Raw genomic sequence first — 24,630 nt, forward strand, 5'->3', positions numbered from 1 at the left:
TCTCCTCTATCTCTCTCCCCAGCCAGTAAACATTGTAAAAATAGTGATAGACTAGCTTGTTAAGATGCAAATGCCAGTAGATGAGAAGGAGAGAAAAGGAAGAGAGAACATGGGGAAAGAAGGAGAGGAGGGGGGAGAGGATGAGAGGAGGGGGGAGAGAAGGAGAGGAGGGGGGAGAGGAGGAGAGGAGGGGGGAGAGGAGGAGAGGAGGGGGGAGAGAAGGAGAGGAGGGGGGAGAGGAGGAGAGGAGGGGGGAGAGAAGGAGAGGAGGGGGAGAGGAGGAGAGGACAGGGGAGAGGAGGAGAGGAGGGGGAGAGGAGGAGAGGAGGGGGAGAGAAGGAGAGGAGGGGGAGAGGAGGAGAGGAGGGGGAGAGGAGGAGCGGAGAGAGGGAGGAGGAGAGGAGGGGGGAGAGGAGGAGAGGAGGGGGGAGAGGGAGAGGAGGAGAGGAGGGGGGAGAGAAGGAGTGGAGAGAGGGAGGAGGATAGGAGGGGGGAGAGGAGGAGAGGAGGGGGGAGAGGAGAAGAAGAAAGGGGCGTTGAGATGAATACACATCACTTCATGCAGTGAGGTGCTTTCATCTGCATATCAAACATTCTGAGAGTTCTCAGTGTGAGGGAGATGTGTGTGCGAGTGTGTGCGTGTGTCAGGGTAAGGGGTGTGTGTGTGTGTCATGGTGAATGTAATGCAGGAGCAGAATGATCAGGGGTTATGGATGACCACTGGAGGAGGCGGACACGGTCTGGGATTATGAGTTTAACTCTACGCCACAGATGATAAAAAGCAGCTTTGTTTGGTTGTGTGTACAGAGCGATTCTGAAGCACACCAGAATGACTACTCACATGAAGGGGGAGCACACACACACATACACACACACACACACACACACACACACAAAGACACACACACAAACACACACACTAGGTCAGATGAAAACAAAGTCTATTGATCTATCTTGTGTGGGTGGCTGGTATTGACTGTGTTGGTGGTGCATACTGATGAACCGAAGTGCAGAAGGGGTGTCTGCAGAGCTAACATCTTGACTGATGTGGATACCTTCAAACAGGTGCACTTGATTCAACTGCCAAAGGCTACTGCCTGAGGCAAGGTGGATTTAAGAAGACACATTGCTGGTCCCATGGGTGCCAGATATGTTAAATCAAGTTCACCCCAAGCCTCTGAGAGTGTCTGAATGAGCTGAACCAGGAGGGGGAGGAGAGGTGCTGTGTGGTACTGGACAGGGTCAGAGAGAGAGAGGAGAGGTGCTGTGTGGTACTGGACAGGGTCAGAGAGAGAGAGGGGAGGAGAGGTGCTGTGTGGTACTGGACAGGGTCAGAGAGAGAGAGGAGAGGTGCTGTGTGGTACTGGACAGGGTCAGAGAGAGAGAGGAGAGGACAGGTGCTGTGTGGTACTGGACAGGGTCAGAGAGAGAGAGGGGAGGAGAGGTGCTGTGTGGTACTGGACAGGGTCAGAGAGAGAGAGGGGAGGAGAGGTGCTGTGTGGTACTGGACAGGGTCAGAGAGAGAGAGGAGAGGTGCTGTGTGGTACTGGACAGGGTCAGAGAGAGAGAGGAGAGGTGCTGTGTGGTACTGGACAGGGTCAGAGAGAGAGAGGGAGGAGAGGTGCTGTGTGGTACTGGACAGGGTCAGAGAGAGAGAGGAGAGGTGCTGTGTGGTACTGGACAGGGTCAGAGAGAGAGAGGAGAGGTGCTGTGTGGTACTGGACAGGGATGACATACTGAGAGGGGAGGAGAGGAGGAGGAATATGGTTGTTGGTTCAGCTTCACTGCAGTTGAACTTAATCCTTTCAGGCAGAATTATGTAGCATCAGGATTAGATCACCCCTCCCCACGCACACACACACACAGCCCCGCCCACCCACCCTTACACACACACACTCACACACACACCCACGGCGGCCATCTACTCTCTGTAATGATGTCTTAACAGCAGGCCATACCAACTGCCCTCTCTTGGAGTGGGGGTGGGCTGGGACAAACCTACTGCAAGTTTCCGGGGGGGTGTGGGGAGGATCATAGCCAGTTCTAACAAAGGTCTTTCTAGAAAAAAATCATGTTTAGCATGTAATTATAAATGAGATGTAACTGCAGGCAGGTGTAGGTGTGGTGTGTGTCCAGCAGGGGGCGGAGCAGGGGCCCCAGCAGGGGGCGGGGCCCCAGCACCTGCCTGGGGGTGCCAGGTCTCTCCTGAGCCAGGTCACTAATGATCTGCAGAGACTGGCTCCATATGGACAGCCTGGGGGCTTCACGTACACACACACACACACACACACACACACACACACACACATGCACACGTGGTCTCCCGCACAGACACACACACACACACATACACACACAGGTAGCACAACAGGGCCATTAAAACAGTGATGTCACCCTTGCTTAAGCAGATAACCAAAGGTAAACACACACTAGCCAGCCTCGCTCTCACAGACAGTATTGAGTCTACTACAAAGGATGGTTTTAAAAGTACATCCATTACTTCTGTAAACTGGAACACGAACTATCTCCACTGTCCTGCTCCATCGCAGACAGATACACAACGTTTAGAAAGTGTTCAGACACGTTACAGGCCGCAGGGCACAGGGGGTTAGGGTGGTGGAGCGTTAGGGTGGTGGAGCGTTAGGGTGGTGGAGCGTTAGGGTGGTGGAGGGTTAGGGTGGTGGAGCCACAGAGGGTTGAGGAACAGAGGAGGTGAAAGGCTGCGTTTTGCACGTCACTGTTTTATCCTCTTTTGAAATGTCCTGTTTGTTTGGAACCTTAATAGACATGAGATTAGGTTTAATTATGTAGAAGTATCAGAACCGAGAAGAAGTATAAACGAGATTTAGGTTAGACCGGCAAGAAACAGTCGAGAGGAGCAGGGACTCAAATGTAATTGAATAAACCGGGAACAACCCCGTCACCTGTCAGGGAGTGTCTAACTCAGTCTAGTCTGACTGTGCAGTACAATCCATCTCCAGTCTAACGTCTGCCTACACATCTGTCATGGAGGCGGAGCCACTATCTCACACCCCTCCCCCTCTCCCTCCCTCCCTCCCTCCCTCCCTCCCTCGCCCCTCCCACTCTCACACCATCACCCATCTGCCACACTCAATCCCTCCCTCGTCACCACTCTCCTCTCATTTTCTCTCTCTATCTCACACACACATACATACACACACACACACACACACACACAAACACTCTTTCTGATACACACACAAAAACAGACTCAGCACAGCCTCACCCCCACCCCCTTCCCCCCCATCCCATCAGGGAAGTGGTACAGACCTGCTGCTTCAGATGGGCAGGGTGGAGCGTACCACTGTGAGTGTGCTGGGGGGGAGCTCCTCCTCTGATGAGTGGGGCAGATTGCAGGCACAGTCCTAATCTGTTCTCTGAAGCCGTAGTAGGGGATGCTGCTCTGTTTCTCTCACATCTCTCTCGTTTCCCTGGATACCGCTGTGTTTACGGGATGTTCGTATGAAGAGGTGTAATTACAGAATGGATGTTAACTCTTCTGGGCAGCTTCAGGTAAGAGACTGATTTAGTCTGTGGTTTCACCAGCTGATGCTGTTTTTAAAACTAAAGCACTGAAGGTCTGTGTGCTCGTGGGGGTTCTCGACATCCCCGCGTCCGCGTTTCAAAGTTATGTTTTATTGATGATTGTTCTCTCAGAGGGATTTGTGATGCTTCCAGACGAAAGCTTGTGTTCTGACGCCTCACACGCACTTCACGGCAAACTTTCTACACGCTGTGCCTGGTACAGATAGTTATCACCCAGAAAAGCAAGAAAAGCAAAACACATATTGCTTGATGAGCTTGATGAGTCCAACAGTAACACAAGGTGTGAGGTAACTCACAACAGAGGATTGTTACCACGGCAGCAACACGCAGGGATGGATCAGGGTTCAGATTGCAGAATCAATATGGGGAGAGAGAGAGAGAGAGAGAGAGAGAGAGAGAGAGAGAGAGAGAGAGAGAGAGAGAGAGAGAGAGAGAGAGAGAGAGAGAGAGAGAGAGAGAGAGAGAGAGATGCAGCATCACCAGCAAAGCTATCTGGTGTCACTGTTAGGAGGACCAGAGAAGCCAGAGGCAAAAGAGGATGGAAATCTTTCAAACTTTCACGTGTTCCTTCTGCATTATCTATATATATCTACAGTGTATCGTATAGCATACGTCAGTTTTCAGCTGATGTAACATTTTCCTTTTGCTCCGAGTTTGTGACTTCCTGTGTTGAGGTGCTTCATTTCCTCTCTGATGATGCTGCTAAACCTCTCTACTGGTGCTGCTACTACTGCCTGACAGACTGTGTGTGTGTGCGTGCGTGCGTGCGTGTGTGTGTGTGTGTGCATGTGTGCGTGGTGCGTGCGTGTGTGTGCGTGTGTGTGCGTGTGTGCGTGTGTGTGTGTGTGTCAAGGCAGGCATGCTTGTTCTTCCTGCGGTGGAAAGGAACCTCTGCATTATTAATACAGAATAAATGTCCTGCCTTTGCCAAGAGTATGGCACGTCGCAAGCTTTAGATCTCCTCTCTCACACACTCTCCTCTCTCTTACTCTCTCTGTTTTCTCTTCCTTTCATTCCTCTCAGGCCTCTTTCTCCTCCCTTCCTCCCTCCCCCTCTTTCCTCACTCTCTCTGTCCCTCATCTCTCTTTACCCCCCCTCTCACTCTCTCTGTCTCTCACCCCACTCCCTCTCTCATCCCCCTCTTACTCTCCCTCTCTCTCTTATCCCCCTGTCATGACGGAGAGGTGACAGATGGGTGAGCAACAGGAGGGGACTCCCCAGAAAGGAAGGGTCACTTCCTGTCAGCTTTGTTGTCACTTACGGTTTATTTAGCAACAGTGACTACAGACCTTGAGTCGGTCTGAGGTGATTTGAGGCGGATCAGCCACTCACTGAGACATCACATGTACAGTCCTGACTAAACAGACGAGCTGTTGAAGTGAGGGAAAATGTGTTTAGGGAACTACAGAAACAAGAATGCGATAAGAAAAAAATGTGACTGCAGATTAGTGACGATTACAAAATGTAGATCACAAAGCTAGAACGTGACGTGGTATTTCTGCTACATCCTTTCTTGTTCGTGTTACCGTCAGAAAAGGAAAACAGGACCCAAACCTACAGAGGTTTACCAGTGTGATGGATCCCTGTGCTGATAGGAGACCTGTGCTTGTGGCTTTGCTGATGGGGGACCTGTGCTTGTGACTGTGCTGATGGGGGACCTGTGCGCACACGCTCCACACACGAGGATGAGGAGGACCCCTGAGAGCGTTCCCCACATGGAGATGTTGAAAGCACTGTGGCGCTAATTGCTTGTGATGCTCTCTAGTTCTGGAGAGTCTCTATGAATGTTTAATACTCTGCTGCTCTTCCAGACAACCCATCATCCCCACCCCTACTCTGTGTTACTCTCTGTCTCTCTCTGTCTCTGTCTCTCTCTCTCTCTCTCTCTCTCTCTCTCTCTCTCTCTCTCTCTCTCTCTCTCTCTCTCTCTCTCTCTCTCTCTCTCTGTCCCTCTCTCTCTCTCTGTCTCTCTCTCTGTCTCTCTCTGTCTTTCTCCCTATGGTTGCACACGCAACTGTTTGCAACATCTTTTGGAGAAGATAACATGATTCATGCACCTTTCTGCTTTAATCTTGATACAAGGTTCATGTTATGTCCATGAACACTCCACTCAGTCCATAGTAGGCTATACTTTCACGACACAACCACATTTTTCTGCATGGTGTTCAGGATTATCTTCAAATAGACCGTTTGAGCAGCGAAGGTTAGTCAGACTCACAGGAACCCTGTCTGGTTTGAAAACACAGTGAATTTCCTGTGTCAGCAGTGTTCAGCTGCTTAATATTTAACCAGCTTCAGAAGCCTGGAGGTACTTATTCAAACTACACACCCCATGATGCTTTTTCTCTCTCTGCCTCTTTGTCTCCCTCTGTTAGTGTGTGAGGTAGGGCGTGAGGTAGGGTTAGTGAGGCAGGGGTAGGGCGTGAGGTATGGTTAGTGAGGCAGGGGTAGGGCGTGAGGTATGGTTAGTGAGGCAGGGGTAGGGCGTGAGGTATGGTTAGTGAGGCAGGGGTAGGACGTGAGGTATGGTTAGTGAGGCAGGGGTAGGGTGTGAGGTATGGTTAGTGAGGCAGGGGTAGGGTGTGAGGTATGGTTAGTGAGGCAGGGGTAGGGCGTGAGGTATGGTTAGTGAGGCAGGGGTAGGACGTGAGGTATGGTTAGTGAGGCAGGGGTAGGACGTGAGGTATGGTTAGTGAGGCAGGGGTAGGGCGTGAGGTATGGTTAGTGAGGCAGGGGTAGGGTGTGAGGTATGGTTAGTGAGGCAGGGGTAGGGCGTGAGGTATGGTTAGTGAGGCAGGGGTAGGGCGTGAGGTATGGTTAGTGAGGCAGGGGTAGGGTGTGAGGTATGGTTAGTGAGGCAGGGGTAGGGTGTGAGGTATGGTTAGTGAGGCAGGGGTAGGGTGTGAGGTATGGTTAGTGAGGCAGGGGTAGGGCGTGAGGTAGGGTTAGTGAGGCAGGGGTAGGGCGTGAGGTATGGTTAGTGAGGCAGGGGTAGGGCGTGAGGTATGGTTAGTGAGGCAGGGGTAGGGCGTGAGGTATGGTTAGTGAGGCAGGGGTAGGGTGTGAGGTATGGTTAGTGAGGCAGGGGTAGGGCGTGAGGTAGGGTTAGTGAGGCAGGGGTAGGGCGTGAGGTATGGTTAGTGAGGCAGGGGTAGGGCGTGAGGTATGGTTAGTGAGGCAGGGGTAGGGCGTGAGGTATGGTTAGTGAGGCAGGGGTAGGGTGTGAGGGCCGGTCTGATAAACATCTTCCAGCTCCAGTGGGCCTGGGACCAGCCTGTCAGCGAGCTGCAGTCCCAGCCACACTGGACCAGCCTGTCAGCGAGCTGCAGTCCCAGCCACACTGGACCAGCCTGTCAGTGAGCTGCAGTCCCAGCCTCTGAGCCTCGTCCTGCTCAGCGCTGTCTGCTGGGTCATGTCCTCTTTCTCTTCAGTGACATGGAGGGGGAGGGGGGGGAGCCATAACCATCAATTCTGGAAACTAATGTGTACTGGCTGTGCCTTCTGGCATGGCCGTATAGACTGCAGCAGCAGACAGAGCTCTCTCTCTCTCTCTCTCCCACCCCTCTCCACCTCTGTTTAATGGACCTCTTACTGTTATTCATCCCAGTGTGTGTGCTGGGTGTTTGGGTGCCCTCCTCCTCCCCTGCCCTCCTCCTCCTCCCCTGCCCAGCCCTCCTCCTCTCCTGCCCTCCTCCTCCTCATCCTCCCCTGCCCAGCCCTCCTCCTCTTCCTCCTCTCCTGCCCAGCCCTCCTCCTCTTCCTCCTCTCCTGCCCAGCCCTCCTCCTCTTCCTCCTCTCCTGCCCAGCCCTCCTCCTCTTCCTCCTCTCCTGCCCAGCCCTCCTCCTCTTCCTCCTCTCCTGCCCAGCCCTCCTCCTCTTCTCCTGCCCTCCTCATGTTTCATAATTTCCCGTGATTGAAGAGTGTTTTCCCGGTGTAACCCAGCATCTCTCGGCCGGACACGCCGCGTGCCGCACGCCGCATGCGGCACGCGGCAGCAGACTCACTGATGCGTGAGCACACGACCCGACTCTGCAGCTGTCCAGGATGGTTCCAGCTGTAATTAAGAGATGTAGAACACAGGGGGGTCAGGAGCAGGTGGGGAGGTAGAACCCCCTCCCCCCAGGGGCCGTCACGTCACACAGCTCAGCCGAGGCGCAGGCAGAGAGCCAATTAGTGAGGAGTCAGGTGACAGCGTGATGGGCCTGGGGATGCTTGTGGTGTTGGCAGATTGTACGTGTGCTGGAGAACAAGGTGTCTCTAAAACGGAGCTAACCACATCCAGATCCACACCACATCCTCCCAGCTGCTTGGTTCTAGTGAAATATTCTAAATATGGCTGGATACTGTTAAACCATTGGGATGATGCATTCTAGGATTTGAATAGAAGAGTCAGGCAAGCATATTAATATTTCTGGAGTACTGTGTCTGACACTGAGTCATATTTTTCCATCATATTCAACAGTACAGTGGTGTGGGTCTAAGCAGCCTTCCTATAACACCAGTACAGGGCCCAGCTATCTGCCTCTCTGCCTCAGTACTGGAGTAATTACCACTCACAGCAGATAAAGCAGCTCAGTGGTCAATATCGTATCATAAAACACTCACTCCTGGTCATGTGCCACGGCCACAACCAATGAGAGGAGGAGTTCCTTGCTCGGTCCAGACTTTAATTTCCTCCTCAACTGCTGCAATAAAAGCATCTGTGTCCCTCCCTCCTCCTCCCTCCTCCTCCCTCCCTCCTCCCTCTTCCCTCCCTCTTCCCTCCCTCTTCCCTCCCTCCTCCTCCCTCCTCCTCCCTCCTCCTCCCTCTTCCCTCCCTCCTCCTTCCTCTTCCCTCCCTCCTCCTCCCTCCTCCTCCCTCCTCCTCCCTCCCTCCTCCCTCTTCCCTCCCTCCCTCCTTCTCCCTCCCTCCTCCTCCCTCCTCCTCCCTCTTCCCTCCCTCCTCCTTCCTCCTCCTCCCTCTTCCCTCCTCCCTCTTCCCTCCCTCCTCCTCCCTCCTCCCTCCCTCCTCCTCCCTCCTCCTCCCTCTTCCCTCCTCCTCCCTCCTCCCTCCTCCCTCCTCCCTCTTCCCTCCTCCCTCTTCCCTCTTCCCTCCTCCTCCCTCTTCCCTCCCTCCTCCTCCTTCCCTCCTCCCTCCTCTTCCCTCCTCCTCCCTCCTCCTCCTTCCCTCCTCCCTCTTCCATCCCTCCATCCTCCTCCTTCCCTCCTCCCTCTTCCCTCCTCCTCCCTCCTCCTCCCTCTTCCCTCCCTCCTCCTCCCTCCTCCTCCCTCCTCCCTCCCTCCTCCTCCCTCCTCCCTCTTCCCTCCTCCCTCTTCCTCCCTATTCCCTCCCTCATCCTCCCTCCTCCTCCTTCCCTCCTCCCTCTTCCCTCCTCCTCCCTCCTCCTCCTTCCCTCCTCCCTCTTCCCTCCCTCCTCCCTGCCCTCCTCCTTTTCTTCAGAACAAGTGGGCCCAGAAGCAGGGGCGTGGCCTAACCCCAGCAGGTTTAAACTGCTGTTCACATCTGTACTGAAGACAGACCAGCTCCATGGCAGATCTCTCTCTCTTCCTTGATGCAGGGTCGCTAGCCCCCTCTCCCACGTCTCTCTCTCTTTCCTTCTCTCCCTTTTGTTCCTTCTCTTCTTCTTTCTCGTTCTCCTCTTCTCCCCCTCTCTCTGCACCATGTTGTGTCACCACTACATGAGTGGTGAGCTGGTGTGTGTGTGAGGGTGTGTGTGAGGGTGTGTGTGAGGGTGTGTGTCCAGTCCAAACAGAGAGATGAGCCCACGGAAGAGTGATCAGCCCAGAGAGACCAGAACGTGCTGAGGGGACTGTAATCCCAGCGCTGAGGGATTACAGGATGGCAGCTTGTCTCAACACAGCACAGGACTCAGAATCCATGTCACACACACACACACGTCAACAGTCATGTCGCAGAGAACACAAAGGGGCTCGACCTGGACCTGCAATCCCATTGGTCGACACGGGCATCAGAAGAGCTTGTTCAGTCGCCCTGGATACAGGAAGTGATGATAAACCAAGCATACAGGTTACATTTACATTTAGTCATTTAGCAAACGCTCTTATCCAGAGCGACTTACAGTAAGTACAGGGACATTCCCCCCGAAGCAAGTAGGGTGAAGTGCCTTGCCCAAGGACACAACGTCATTTTGGCACGGATGGGAATCGAACTGGCAACCTTCAGATTACTAGCCCGACTCCCTCACCACTCAGCCATCTGACTCCCTTTAGGTTGTGTTAGCGTGCTCTTTGGACCTGCCAGTTAACAAGCAAACACAGACACCAGGTCTGGACATACGTCAACACTACGCTGTGTGACCTTTACCACAGCCTGCTCCTTCATCTCTTCAAATGTCTGTTCTGACACGCAAAGCTAAGCAGCAGGTGATGTGTTCACATCCTGCATGGCTGCCCAGCCCAAGAGAAGATCCTGATCCCAAACCTCAACATCCCGACAGGGAGGAAGACTAAGAAGATCATATCAGAGAGCACACAGGCAACATACAGTACACTGTTGAACATGAGGATTTAAATAAAAAAATACAGTTGGTTGTTATTTTTGTCCACACCAAGTGGAGTGCTGCAGTGCTCACGGTCCCAGAGGAATGAAGCAGACTCCATGTGCACCAGCGCAGGTTCAGATGACCCAGTTTCCTGCCAGGCAGGAAGCTGCTTCACTGGGTACCCAGCGTGGGTGTGTCACGTGGGTGGTTTGGTGTGCAGTGAGGGAGGGGTCCTCTACTGTAGGTGTGCAGTGATTGGTTAGGTGTGCAGTGAGGGAGGGGTCCTATACTGTAGGTGTGCAGTGATTGGTTAGGTGTGCAGTGAGGGAGTGGCTATCGGAAGTAGTCCTCCTCTAATCTGCCAATCACAACTGGATGATGTATTTAGTTGTTGCTTTGGGCTCCACACTGTTTTTACACTTTTTACTGTTTTTAAGGGCAATGTGTAATTAAGCGCCCTTACACACACACACACTCACAATCTCACACTCACAATCTCACACACACACACCTTTCTTGAGATCTTTAATGAACAAGTCAGCCAGAACCAACAGTATTAAGCATGACTAGGTCATCAGTGCTGGCGGATGTTGGTTACAGACAAACTTCAGATGAGCTGTCTTCCTTCAGCTAAAGGGCATGTTCCACAACCTCTCTCCGGACAGAAACCTCCTTAGATGTGTGAAGCGAAACAGACCCTTCCTCCTGCCTGTCTGCCTATCCTTTGTATCAGTCTGTCTGTGTGTGTGTGTGTGTGTGTGTGTGTGTGTGTGTGTGTGTGTGCGTGTGGGCATGGATGCAGGTGTGTGTGTGCGGGTGTGTGTGTGTGTTTACAGTGTGTGAGTGTCAGTCAGAAGAATGAGTCTCCAGAAGTGTTAGTGCAGGTCTGTCTGTGTCTGTGTCTGTGTGTGTGTGTGTGTGTGTGTGCTACAAGCCTTTCAACTAAATACCACGTCCCCCAGCCCATCGTTTGTTAACCTTTACTATGGAGCGTCTCCTCTGCTGTCAGATGCAGAGAGTGCCTGTTCACACACGAAACTAAACTATCCTCAGTTCACCCCCCCACGCCGGCTCTCTATCACCCCCCCCCTCCCACCCACTTCACAGACAGAAACTGATCATCCACATCCATGTCATATGGAAATGCCTCTCATGCTGACGTTTTACAATTTTACGTCTTGGTGAATGCCTTTTAATGAGTTAGTACCATAGTGACGTGTGGCAGGTGTGAGGTGTGTAGGGTAGAGAGAGAGTGTGTGTACGGAAGAGAGGGTGTGTGTGTACAGAAGAGAGAGGAAGAATGGAGAGAGAGAGAGCTTGAGGAGGAAGCAGATCTGTGTTAGATAACAACAGAGAGTCCTTCCCTGGATGGACAAACAAGCACTGTTCTTTTCTGCTTCATTCTATTCTGTTCCATTCCACCCTTCTTGTGTGAACCTGTTGCAGTGTAGTGGAGCTACTGACGTAGGGTATACAGAGTCAGGATGCTTCAGCTAACTGTATGGTACAGCAGAGAGACACCCTCTCACATGCATCCCCATGCTGTCTTGGTGTTGAATACAGTATAGATTTTATAATAAAGTCTTAATGCCCCAAAGCTGCAGCGCCCTCGAAGGAGTTCAGATGAGGGCCAGTAGGAAGGAGAGAGGGGGGAGAGACGCTGGGATATTCTATTGATGTGTACTGACTGATGGATGGCATCTACATATGGTTAGCATCGCTGCAATATACTTTCGTCTCCATCTAATATTAGACTAGTCTCATTAAGCTTTAATGGAGGGACGTTGCAGGTAGGGAGCAGCCAGCAGTCGCTGCAAGCTTTCTCCTGTCTCCTCTCCCCTTCTCCTGTCTTCACTTCTCTCCTCTCCCCCTCTCTCCTCTCCTTCTCTCTCCTCTCTCCTCTCCTTCTCTCTCCCTCTCTCCTCTTCTCCTCTCTCCTCTCCCCCTATCTCCTCTCCTTCTCTCTCCCTCTCTCCTCTCCTTCTCTCTCCCTCTCTCCTCTCCCCTTCTCCTATCTTCACCTCTCTCCTCTCTCCTATCTCCTCTCTCCTCTCTCCCCTCTCCCCTCTCCTCTCTCCTCTCTCCTCTCTCCTCTCTCCTCTCTCCTCTCCTCCTTCACTGGAGTCACACTTCAGGAGCTTGTGAGGAAGATCCAGACATCATGTCCACACTACATGATCTGCAAAGTGGTTTTTGACCTTAACTGTTCAATACCCAGCCTGGCTTCTGTTCTGAATTACTCTCTTTCTCTCTCTCTCTCTTTCCTATTTTCTTCCCTCTCTTTCTCTCTTCTTCTCTTCCATGTTTCTGTCCTGTCTATTTCTCTTGCTCTCTCCTTCCCTTCTCCCCCTCTCCTCCTCTGGTGACCTGATTGGTGGTGTGTGTGTGTGAGGGGTGGAGAGTATCAGGTGTTCAGCAGCGGAGCAGGAAGGGATTCTGATGAGACCTCATGGAGGAGACGTGACCTTCAGTCGTCCAGAGCAGCAGAATCGTCCCCTCCCCTCCCCCCCTCCCTCCCTCCCTCCCTCCCTCCCTCCCTCCCTCCCTCCCTCCCTCCCTCCCTCCCTCCCTCCCTCCCTCCCTTCCTCCCCCCCTCCTTCCCTCCCTCCCCTCCCCTCCTCAAACAGAAACCAAGAAGAAGCAGGGAGGAGAACCGACCCCATTCCAGATGGGGAAACCCAACATCTAGATAGATTACAGGGTTTGCTCTGATACACACACACACACACACACACACACACACACACACAGGTACATACCCGCACACTCACACGCCGGATCACAAACACACACAGTGGGTCCACACGTTCACTCAGTCAGAGCAGGGGCTCCGAGTGCAGCCTGAGTACATATTGAGGGCATCTCATTACTGAGTCACAGCAGTCTCCCCCTGGGCTATCCTGCGCAAGATGGCCGCTGAAGTAATCAATTTGTAATCAATTACCTCAGCAGCTGTTAAAGAGTTCTTTGTTTAAATCCATATTGCATACTTTATATGGATATTGTTCTCACATCTGTGTTTTTTTTTTTTTTTTAATGGAGCTTATTGTTATCAGGAAAGTCCTTAAAATGGGGAGGGGAGGGGAGGGGAGGGGAAAGGAGAGGAGAGGAGGGGAGGGGAGGGGAGGGGAGGGGAGGGGAGGGGAGGGAGTGGAGGGGAGAGGAGAGGAGAGGAGAGGAGAGGGGAGGGGAGGGGAGCGGAGCGGAGGAGAGGAGAGGAGAGGAGAGGAGGGGAGGGGGAGGGGAGGGGAGGGGAGGGGAGGGGAGAGGAGAGGAGAGGAGAGGAGAGGAGAGGGGAGGAGGGGAGGGGAGCGGAGCGGAGGAGAGGAGAGGAGAGGAGAGGAGAGAGGGGAGGGGAGGGGAGCGGAGCGGAGAGGAGCGGAGAGGAGGGGAGGGGAGGGGAGGCAGGTTGAGTGACAGACAGCTTCACCTCAAGGCGAGACAAATCTCATTTGCAGTATTACTGTGTGTGTGTGTGTGTATGCGGGTGTGTGTGTATGTCTGTGTGTTTGTGTGCGTGTGTGCGTGTGATAGAAAAGGTCTGTACTTACTGTGACAGCATGGATCCCTTCTCTGCCCAGTGACCATGGCGAGGAAAAGACCAGTATTATTGTCTGGATTAGAGGGGAAGTTTGTTGAGCTCTCACTGCAATCTCATTACAGCAGTTGTCAAAGACATATAACGCCTTCATCTGAAGCAGGAGGATAGAACAAAGGGAAAATGTGCATGAGCCCTCAATCTGCAGAGACACCAAGATGATCTGTCTCTGTGCATGAGCCCTCAATCTGCAGAGACACCGAGATGATCTGTCCCTGTACATGAGCCCTCACTCTGCAGAGACACCGAGATGATCTGTCTCTGTGCATGAGCCCTCACTCTGCAGAGACACCGAGATGATCTGTCCCTGTGTAGGAATATTATCTGTTAGAAGACTTAAACTTTGACAAACACTATTAACACTAGATCTGCTTAACCCTTGTGTTATCTTCGGGTCGTTCTGACCCATCAGTCATTGTGACCCACCGTCGTATTGCGACAACTTTACCGCATACAAAAACAAAGTGAAGCATTTTCTTTTAACCGTTGGGCTGTCTCAGACCCCCCACATTGCGAAGGTTAAAAGAAAATTATTTTTATTTGTTTTTGTATTGGGTAAAATTGGGTAAACACAACAATGGTTCGTTATGAACCTTTGGGTCATGTGACCCGAAGGCAGCACGAGGGTTAAAGAACCAGTTCTGTTTCAAGCCCTTTTTGAATAATATCTATAAGGGCCTTGAGACTTGGTTTATAGGTTCATTTTATGATTGCTTCTCTCTGAGCTGTCTGTGTATCAATATAATGGTTATAATGTTATGGTATCCAGTCTGGAATTGGCTCTAAGGCCATTCCTGATCCACTGACAGATACTGTAACAGATACTGTGGCATCATTGTGTTGACCTGGGAGATCTCTCTCTTTCCTCCAGGCTCACTACGAGGCATAGCTGACCAGAGAGAATCCATCACCTCCAGCCTGCTTTCCCCCGACACACGCACTGTGGAGAACCTCACCAGACCACGAGCCCTTCTAGACCCTCACCAGAGCACCAGCTGTTTTCCTGTTTTAGAACCTTATCGTTGCATCGTCCAGACCCAGGTGTAGTGCTCAGCAGCAGTGTAAATAACCACAACCGAAACCAGGACTCGCTGAGACGTTTAGCCTTTAAAGAAATACAAACATGGCCGACCCATACCAGAACAACGCGTACGACCAAGGGGGCGGAGACAGCTACGGCACCTACGGCGAAGGGGGGGGCCAAGACGGCTACGGTTACCAGGGCGACTACCCTTCCCAAGAGGAGGACGGGGCGAGCGACGCCACAGAAGGCCACGACGATGAGGACCAGATGTACGAAGGGGAGTACCAGGGGATCCCCCACCCTGACGAGGTGAAGGCGGCCCAGCGTGCAGCCAGGGCCAAGGCCCGCGCGGCGGCAGGGGCTGGGGGGGAGCCCACGGAGCTGGAGGAGCTGGCAGAGCAGTACGAGGACATCATGGAGGACTGCGGGCACGGACGCTTCCAGTGGACGCTCTTCATCGTGCTGGGGCTGGCGCTCATGGGCGACGGCGTGGAGTGCTTCGTGGTCGGATTCGTCCTGCCCAGCGCCGAGAAGGACATGTGCCTCTCTAACTCAGAGAAAGGCATGCTGGGTAAGTTATGGTTTGTTCATCCCGTCCTGGTGACATTTCCTTCCTTCCCACATTTGTTTCATCCACTTATTTTCGTTGTTTGTTTAGGTTCATTCAAAACACTGCATGTATCACTGCAGGAACATCATCCGTCATCTCAGACCTGCAGTCTCCAAGCGAGCCGTGACACAGCGTTAAAGGGGCCGATGTTTCACAAGTTGAATAACTTAAACATTAAGTAAAAGAGTAACAGAAAGCAGTGAATAATGCTTCTCCGTCCCAGACATCCTGCACCAGTCTGGTTGGCTCAGACCTTGCCAGCCAATCAATACCAACCAGAGGGCTCTTAAGTGCGCAGTAAACTAGAAATGTTCTCAAATTAGCTAATGGCGGAGTCAATTACCTGATGCCCCTGGCCCCCTGCTGGGCAGCGCATTGTGGCCGTGGCTTCCTGCTTCTCTAAGCAGGAGGGGAAGTGATGACCAGCGAGCCGAACTGGGCAGGGCTGAAGGTTGGCACGGCGATCTAGTCTGCTGCGGACATGGCATGCCACCAATCACTCTGGCTGAGAACACCTTGCACGTTGTGTGTGTGGGGGTGTGCGTGAGGAAGGTCCTTTTTTTCCAGTTTCATTCTTTGGTTTTAATTAATCAGGTTATTCCTTTTGAGACGTGTTTGGCAAGGGGACACTTGAACACTCAGTCATTTGAGGAGCGGAGACGCGTGGAGCATCTCTACCTTTGTGCACCCCAAGTTATGTGGAACCCCAGAGATCTGAGAGAGGGGTGTTTCTGGAGAGAGGAGGGTTTAAACAGGGTGTTTCTGGAGAGAGGAGGGTTTAAACAGGATGTTTCTGGAGAGAGGAGGGTTTAAACAGGGTGTTTCTGGAGAGAGGAGGGTTTAAACAGGGTGTTTCTGGATATCGGAGCCCTGCAGGAACAGTTCAGTGCCAGACAGCACAGCCTCTCCCTCCCTCCCTCCAGACTGTACTGTTTGCTCTGAGTCAGCAGATCTGACTGGATCAATAATCTCTCTGCTGACCTTGTACACAGCACAACCCAGCTCAGTCCAGCTATGATACACAGTCTAGCCCAGACCAGACCAGCTATTATAACCCACCCCAGCCTAACCCCAACCCCCGGCCAATTAGTACCTACATAGATGAAGCTTAACCTTCATCTTCCTTACAGTAGGATGTTTATACATTTAGTCATTTAGCAGACGCTCTTATCCAGAGCGACTTACAGTAAGTACAGGGACATTCCCCCCGAGGCAAGTAGGGTGAAGTGCCTTGCCCAAGGACACAACGTCATTTTACACAGCCGGGAATCGAACCAGCGACCTTCTGATTCCTAGCCCGATTCTCTAACCGCTCAGCCACCTGACTCACTATACCCAGGACAGGAAATGCTGGGTGAAAGGGGGGAGGGGCTTCTCCACTCAGCTCCATATGCTAATGTGGTGTGAGTCACAGTGTCTCCCGGGCTCAGTCACACTAAGCCGAGCCCCCTGCGGTCCAGCCATCTGCATCACAGGAAGCTCTCTGGGCCTGTACCCCACACACAGGAAGTAGAGGGCGCTCCGTACCCTACACACAGGAAGCAGGAAGCTCTCCGGACCCTATACACAGGAAGCAGGAAGCTCTCTGTACCCTACACACAGGAAGTAGAGGGCGCTCCGTACCCTACACACAGGAAGCAGGAAGCTCTCCGTACCCTACACACAGGAAGCAGGAAGCTCTCCGTACCCCACACACAGGAAGCAGGAAGCTCTCCGTACCCCACACACAGGAAGCAGGAAGCTCTCCGTACCCCACATACAGGAAGCAGGAAGCTCTCCGTACCCCACACACAGGAAGCAGGAAGCTCTCCGTACCCCACACACAGGAAGCAGGAAGTAGGAAGCTCTCCGTACCCCACGCACAGGAAGCAAGACAAAACTCCACAACAACACCTACAATGATGTTAGGCTACTATAGGTATTTCTACATAGTTGGTTATTAAACCATAATGTAAAGTGTTGCCAAGTTCTACCCTATGATATTAGGTCCCTCTAGTCCCAGTACCAAACCAGTCCATGATATTTCAGAATAAAGGTCCATGCTGTACAGTTTCGGAATATTTCACAATAAAAGGTCCCTAGTGTGCTGCTATGAAGAGACAAAACACCAGAGGAGAAACCGACCAGATGAGATGTCCATTATCACGGAGAGTGACTCAGCTCTCTCTAGTTCTCTCTCGACTCTCTGCACTCTCCTGCCCAAGTAGGCCCAATTACATCTGACACATGCTTTTATGACCGGGTAAAAAATACACCTGTTGTCCATGAGCTTTTAGAGGGGACAGACTAGTCATCAGTTTAGTGCTACCATGCTAGGCGATCACTGACAGGGCTTCTGAACGCCTTATGACATCTAAATAACACACCTCAGAGAACAGACGTTGCAATGCTACTGAAGTTGTGTTAATAGCAGCTTTTTGCAGAGGCTCAACCAAGGACACACATCCACCTGTTCCCAACAGCAGCACGTCTATTCTGCTGTTCTGCTCTCCACTTCTGTTCTGCCCCGTTCTCATTCTCAAGAAACAGGGGTGCTGATTAGGAAGGAATTAGTTCATTAACAAATCCTGTGTCTCTGTAGAGGGGTGCTGGCCTGCCCTCTACTGGACAACACGACACATTCCAGCACTGTTCATATCATCATCCAATCAAATCAGGGCTCCACAGATCAGCACTGATAACCAACCTAAACCCTCAGAGATATTCTATTCATTGATTGATTGGTTGATTGTTTGATTGTTTGATGTGCTATACTCTCTCTATTTTTGGTTTGATGGATTGTTTTGACTGCCTGTCCCTCCCTGGTGCAGGTCTGATCGTGTTCCTGGGCATGATGGTGGGGGCGTTCCTCTGGGGGGGCATGGCCGACAAGGTGGGCCGCAGACACTGCCTCATCATCGCCCTGACCATCAACTGTGTGTTCGCCTTCCTCTCCTCCTTCTCCCAGAGCTACAGCTTCTTCCTCTTCTTCAGGCTCTTCTCTGGGATCGGGTAAGACAGAGTGTAAACACAGATATGCATAGACTCACACACAATCATACTCACACAAACCACGATCGCACACCACTTAGCAAGCTGATTCCAACACTTCAATACTTAGAGAGAAATGTTCTCAGGACACTAATGAGATTCTCAACTCCAGATAAATAATGTATTCCGCTCAAGGTGACGCTTTCATAACCACGGCAGCCTGTGTGCTGCAGAAGTTCTTTAAGCTCTCTTTTCCTCTGCGGTCAGCACCTTCAGTGTGTTGTTCCTGCCTTCTGAGAGCAGCCAGGGTCTTCAGGGAGAGAGGATTCCTTCAGTCTCAGGAACGAGGTCAAAACAACACAACGCAGAAAGTTAGCAGCAGATGCTTCTACGTGGGCTGCATGCAGCTAAGAACAACATCTCCTGCAGAGAGTTGTGGCGTCTCCAGAACAGCTCTGAGACTGGATTTGTGACAGCTTTATCTCAAGACTATGGCAAGCAAATATAAGGTATTAATAAAGCGGATTGTTTCATCCAAAAAGGGGAGGGGGGTAGGGTGGATTTGAATTAGGGTCGGAAGTCAGACACTCTCCAACTGAGCTCACGGAGGTCTAGACGTCTACCTCTGGACCAAAGAAGAAGTCCCACATCATCTAATCTAATGATGACTGCCTCTCGTTTTAACCCTGGGTTCTAGCAGGATTGTACAGTTCCATGCACAGTCTCACAGCCAGCAAGATGATCCTGGGTTTGATTCAAAAAATCCCATTCAGACCAGAGCCACCGGTGTCTGCCCTGGCCTCGAGTAACTGTGTTATACCCAGTGTTCTAGAGTGACTGTGTGTTACTCTGTTCTAGAGTGTTTGTTATAGCCCTGTGTGGTAGAGTGGCGGTGCGTGTTCTAACTGAGTATTCTAACCGCGTGTTCTAACCGCGTGTTCTAACGGCGTGTTCTAACCGCGTGTTCTAACGGCGTGTTCTAACGGCGTGTTCTAACGGCGTGTTCTAACCGCGTGTTCTAACGGCATGTTCTAACGGCATGTTCTAACCGTGTGTTCTAACCGCGTGTTCTAACGGCGTGTTCTAACCGTGTGTTCTAACGGCGTGTTCTAACCGTGTGTTCTAACCGCGTGTTCTAACGGCGTGTTCAAACGGCGTGTTCAAACGGCGTGTTCAAACGGCGTGTTCTAACGGCGTGTTCTAACCGTGTGTTCTAACCGCGTGTTCTAACCGCGTGTTCTAACCGCGTGTTCTAACCGCGTGTTCTAACCGCGTGTTCTAACGGCGTGTTCTAACCGTGTGTTCTAACGACTTGTTCTAACCGAGCGTTCTAATGGTGTGTGTTGCAGGATCGGTGGCACCGTGCCCATAGTCTACTCCTACTTCTCAGAGTTTCTGCAGATGGACAAGCGAGGCGAGCACCTCAGCTGGCTCTGCATGTTCTGGATGGTGGGAGGAATCTACGCCTCCTTCACTGCCTGGGGAATCATCCCCCGCTACGGTACAGACACACACACACACACTCTCTCAAACACACCTGTACAACTGATTAATCCATTACAACGCACATCAATGCACCTAAACTGACAAATTAATTTACACATTTAAAACGTAACATCTACACTACGATATCACAGAGAGTGGATGAGATTGATAAATGGTGTATAAGTTGTTTGCGTTTTTGACTAAAGAGTGACTGATTCAACAAATGGGTTCTGGCCACTGAGCATTTGGTTCAGAGGATGGGGTTTAGTGTTTCAGACTACCTATAACATCTGTTCTCCCATGGGCGCCCCCTGGTGGTGTTCGTGTGTGGCTGCAGGCTGGGGATTCAGCATGGGCACAGAGTTCCAGTTCCACAGCTGGAGGGTGTTTGTGTTGGTGTGTGCCCTCCCTGCTATCGCAGCCTTGGTGGGACTCATGTTCATGCCCGAGAGCCCTCGCTTCCTGCTGGAGGTGAGTGCTAAGGGCAGAGACACATTCTGAGATGAGCCTTCACTCATTATCTTCATTACAAAATAATTATCTGTCAAGAATGACATGAATTTGTGTGTGTGTGTGTGTGTGTGTGTGTGTGTGTGTGTCAGAATGCCAAGCACGATGAGGCCTGGATGATCCTGAAGCAGGTGCACGACACCAACTGGAGGGCCAAGGGCCAACCTGAGAAGGTTTTCCAGGTGAGCACAAGCATGATTCCAGGTGAGCACAGGCATGACCAACGGGAATTGAACCCACATCCTCCCTCAAACTGACTGTTGCTCTGGGACTAGTTCACTAAGGACAGTGCAGGTCTGATGCCCTCTCATGGCCTCAGGTTACCGTGCTGTTTTCAGCAGACGTTTGTGGGAAAAAACTGAAATGTGACCCTCTCCTTATCTCCCCCCTCTCTCCCCCCCTCTCTCCCTCTCCCCCCCCACCCCTCTCTCCCTCTCCCCCCCCACCCCTCTCTCCCTCTCCCCCCCCACCCCTCTCTCCCTCTCCCCCCCCACCCCTCTCCACCTCTCCCCCCCCCTCCCCCATCAGGTGACCCACATCAAAGCACCTAAGACTCAGGAGGATGAGTTCATAGAGATCCAGAGTGCCACAGGAACGGCGGTTCAGAGATGGGCTGTCCGCACCGGAACGCTTTGCAAACTGGTACTAGAACCCCCCTCTATGAAAACATTGACCCAGTTCAGAAAGTTCAGGCAGTAAAGCTATTGCGTGATTGTTCTGAGCCAGTTCTCAGCGGTGTAAAAGCTCCAAAGGTTTCAGAAGGTGGAACACCTGCTGTTCTCTGTCTCTCTGCAGGTGCTGAAGAACGTGGCATCCCTGTTTTCCCCCAGCCTGAGACTCAGCACACTGTTCATGGCCATCATCTGGTTCACCATGGCCTTCAGGTGAGCTTGCTCTCAGGTGAGCTTGTTCTCAGGTGAGCTTGTTCTCAGGTGAGCTTGCTCTCAGGTGAGCTTGCTCTCAGGTGAGCTTGTTCTCAGGTGAGCTTGTTCTCAGGTGAGCTTGTTCTCAGGTGAGCTTGCTCTCAGGTGAGCTTGTTCTCAGGTGAGCTTGCTCTCAGGTGAGCTTGCTCTCAGGTGAGCTTGTTCTCAGGTGAGCTTGCTCTCAGGTGAGCTTGTTCTCAGGTGAGCTTGTTCTCAGGTGAGCTTGTTCTCAGGTGAGCTTGTTCTCAGGTGAGCTTGCTCTCAGGTGAGCTTGTTCTCAGGTGAGCTTGCTCTCAGGTGAGCTTGCTCTCAGGTGAGCTTGTTCTCAGGTGAGCTTGCTCTCAGGTGAGCTTGTTCTCAGGTGAGCTTGCTCTCAGGTGAGCTTGTTCTCAGGTGAGCTTGCTCTCAGGTGAGCTTGCTCTCAGGTGAGCTTGTTCTCAGGTGAGCTTGTTCTCAGGTGAGCTTGCTCTCAGGTGAGCTTGTTCTCAGGTGAGCTTGTTCTCAGGTGAGCTTGTTCTCAGGTGAGCTTGTTCTCAGGTGAGCTTGCTCTCAGGTGAGCTTGCTCTCAGGTGAGCTTGCTCTCAGGTGAGCATGGCCTTCAGGTGGAAAATTCTTACGTCAGGCTTCCCCATGCAATTGGTGTTCCCCATCACGACACTGTGCCTCCCACCCTCCTGCAGTGCTGCTGTGGTTGTTGTGTTGCAGCTACTACGGGCTGTCCGTGTGGTTCCCTGACATGATCAAGCACCTGCAGCATGAGGAGTACGAGTCAAAGGTCAAGGTGTTCCACGGAGAGAAGGTGGAGAAGTTCCACTTCAACTTCTCCCTGGAAAACCAGATCCACAGGGAGGGAGAGTACATCAACGACAAGTACGACAAGCATCTTCATCATCATCATCCTCATCCTCGATTTCATCACATGCAGTTAGAAGCAGATGGTTTAAAAATAATCTGCAGATCCCATGGGTGTTCTCAGACGTTGTAGTTTGTCATTCTGTGAGTGTGTGCGTGTGTGAGTGTGTGTGTGTGCGCATGTGCTTGCAGGACCTTTCTGTCTCAGTCCTTCAGTTGCAGGTCCTGTGTTTCAGCATGCTGCTCATGAACCAGCGGTGTGAAACGTGTTCTGTCTGTTTACAGTTCCAGTAGCAGAGCTACTGGTGAAGCCATGAGAAGCCTGGGACCCTTCTCTTCTGTCCCCCCCCCCCTCCTCCATGTTCATCCCTGTCTACTGTCTCAGGCCACCTGGTTCATCCCTCTCCTGTGTCTCACCCTCCAGGTTCATCAAGATAGAGATGAAGTCTGTAAAGTTTGAGGATTCACTATTCGAAGATTGTTACTTTGAGGACATCAGGTCCACAGATACAATCTTTGAGAACTGCACCATCCGCTCTACCATCTTCTACAACACAGGTGGGAGTCTGACCCCAGGGTCAGGGGTCAAAGGTCAAGCTGACCCTAAATGCAGGGTGGGGTTGATAGTGTTAACCTCTGTGAGGGGTAAGGAGATAATGCCTGTTTGCTGTTGAATGACTTGGTGTGGGGCTGGGTGGAGGTGGTGAGGGTGGAGGAGGGAGTGGAGCTGGGGGTGGTGGATGGGGTGGGAGTGGAAGATAGGGTGGGGTTGGAGGTGTGGAAGAAAGTGGAGGTGAGGGTGGAGGTAGGGTAGGGATGGGGGTGGAGGTAGGGTAGGGTTAGTATGTAAATTGATCGATCGATGCATTAACATTGTAAATCACGTTTAACGGTTTGGAACATTGCTTCCAAAAGTGAAGGTTAAACTGGGACGTTTGCAATACCCCAAGTCCTGTTCAATATGGAGGAAACATACTGAAGTCCTGAAGCTCATACCTCATTAGTGATGGCTATGTTTCACTGGAGAACAGAGCATATTGATCAGAGACCTCATTGCAAAATCATAACTGTCTGTACAGTACAGCTTCAACACCATGTGGAAGCAGTACTTCAAATCTATATTCCGGTGTACCAGTGTACTGAGGCAGTATTATTGTTGAAAATGGTATTCTTGTAATTACTCACATGTCAGAATCAAGTTGTTTTAGAAGACTCTTACAGAAGTATCTGTAAAATAGAAGCAACTTTTGTTGTGGAAGGACTTTTGTTGTTGTCCCTCGCTCCTCCAAAACCTGTCTAGCGGTAGCTAAGACAGCTACTCTAACACACACACACACACACACACACACACACACACAGTGTCTGACACCAGGGTATTGATCGTGCGCACCCCCCTCCCCTCCCCGCTCCACCCCCAGACTTGTGGGAGGGGAAGTTCATCAACTGTAAGCTGGAGAACACGACGTTCGAGCAGAACAAGAAGGGCTGTCACCTGGACATGGACGAGGACAATGACGTGCTCATATACCTGGTCAGCTTCCTGGGCAGCCTGGCTGTTCTGCCCGGCAACATCATATCCGCCCTGTTCATGGAGAAGATAGGCCGGGTCAAGATCATAGGTGAGCACTGGCCCGGGACGGAGTTCAAATCAAGCGAACCTTAAAGGCCTTTTTCAGACAGAGCCCAGTGTGCACTACTGTCACAGCAGGGTTCAGATCCCAGTGTGCACTACTGTCACCGCAGGGTTCAAATCCCAGTGTGCACTACTGTCACCGCAGGGTTCAGAGCCCAGTGTGCACTACTGTCACCGCAGGGTTCAGAGCCCAGTGTGCACTACTGTCACCGCAGGGTTCAGATCTGAGGAGGTGATCAGGGAAGTCGCAGAGGGCAGCACGAAAACAGTTTTTAAAACTTTTAGCAATACTACGTCTTCCACAGTACTTTGTTTAGGCTTTCAGACACACACACAGTGCCACCTTAGCCTCCGTTTTGCCTTTTGTGCCTGTGTAGCCAGTGTAGATCAGTTACACTCAGTCCTCAGGTGTGTGTTTGTGTGTGTTCAGGGTTCTCCATGTTGGCTTCGGCCGGCTGCACCTTCTTCCTGTTCCTGAGCTTCAGCCAGGCAGCCATCATCGCCTGGCAGTGCCTGTTCTGCGGTGTCAGTGTGGCGGCCTGGAATGGCATCGAGGTCGTCACCGTGGAGCTCTACCCCACCTCCAAAAGGTGCGCTAGCGTTTCTTGAAGAGACACACCCCTCTGCAGACTCGTTCTCTCAGACAGGAGCTGGATAGGAGACTGAAATGCTTGGAATGTTTTTTTTTCAACTTTCAACTCCCCCCCTCCTCCTCTTTCTCCTCAGAGCGACTGCATTCGGCGTCCTGAACGCCCTGTGTAAGCTGGCAGCCATCTTGGGAAGCTCCATCTTCGCCTCGTTTGTGGGCATCACCAAGGTCGTGCCGATCCTCCTCTCCTTCACCGCGCTCATCTGCGGAGGGCTGGTGGCACTCAAGCTGCCTGACACCCGAGGGAAGATCCTCCAGTGAGAACAGCTCCAAGGTCAAAGATTAAAGGTTGATGCCAAGAGCAA

General features: G+C 51.9%; 2 protein-coding genes across 2 annotated transcripts in view; both read left to right on the forward strand.

The window, feature by feature from the left end:
* Positions 1 to 24,630, forward strand: part of det1 (DET1 partner of COP1 E3 ubiquitin ligase) — a 283,926-nt gene that overhangs the window by 201,630 nt on the left and 57,666 nt on the right. The window lies entirely within an intron of this gene.
* Positions 3,376 to 24,630, forward strand: sv2bb (synaptic vesicle glycoprotein 2Bb). Its single transcript, XM_062462666.1, has 14 exons — positions 3,376 to 3,534; positions 14,541 to 14,690; positions 14,730 to 15,264; positions 18,114 to 18,294; positions 19,623 to 19,774; positions 20,096 to 20,229; positions 20,361 to 20,450; positions 20,797 to 20,910; positions 21,064 to 21,152; positions 21,897 to 22,061; positions 22,468 to 22,601; positions 23,462 to 23,662; positions 24,107 to 24,266; positions 24,403 to 24,630. The coding sequence occupies exons 3-14, from the start codon at positions 14,793 to 14,795 to the stop codon at positions 24,584 to 24,586; spliced, it is 2,076 nt and encodes a 691-aa protein (XP_062318650.1). The 5' UTR covers positions 3,376 to 3,534; positions 14,541 to 14,690; positions 14,730 to 14,792; the 3' UTR covers positions 24,587 to 24,630.

Source organism: Osmerus eperlanus, chromosome 5, assembly GCF_963692335.1.
Source record: "Osmerus eperlanus chromosome 5, fOsmEpe2.1, whole genome shotgun sequence".
Taxonomy (NCBI): Eukaryota; Metazoa; Chordata; class Actinopteri; order Osmeriformes; family Osmeridae; genus Osmerus; species Osmerus eperlanus.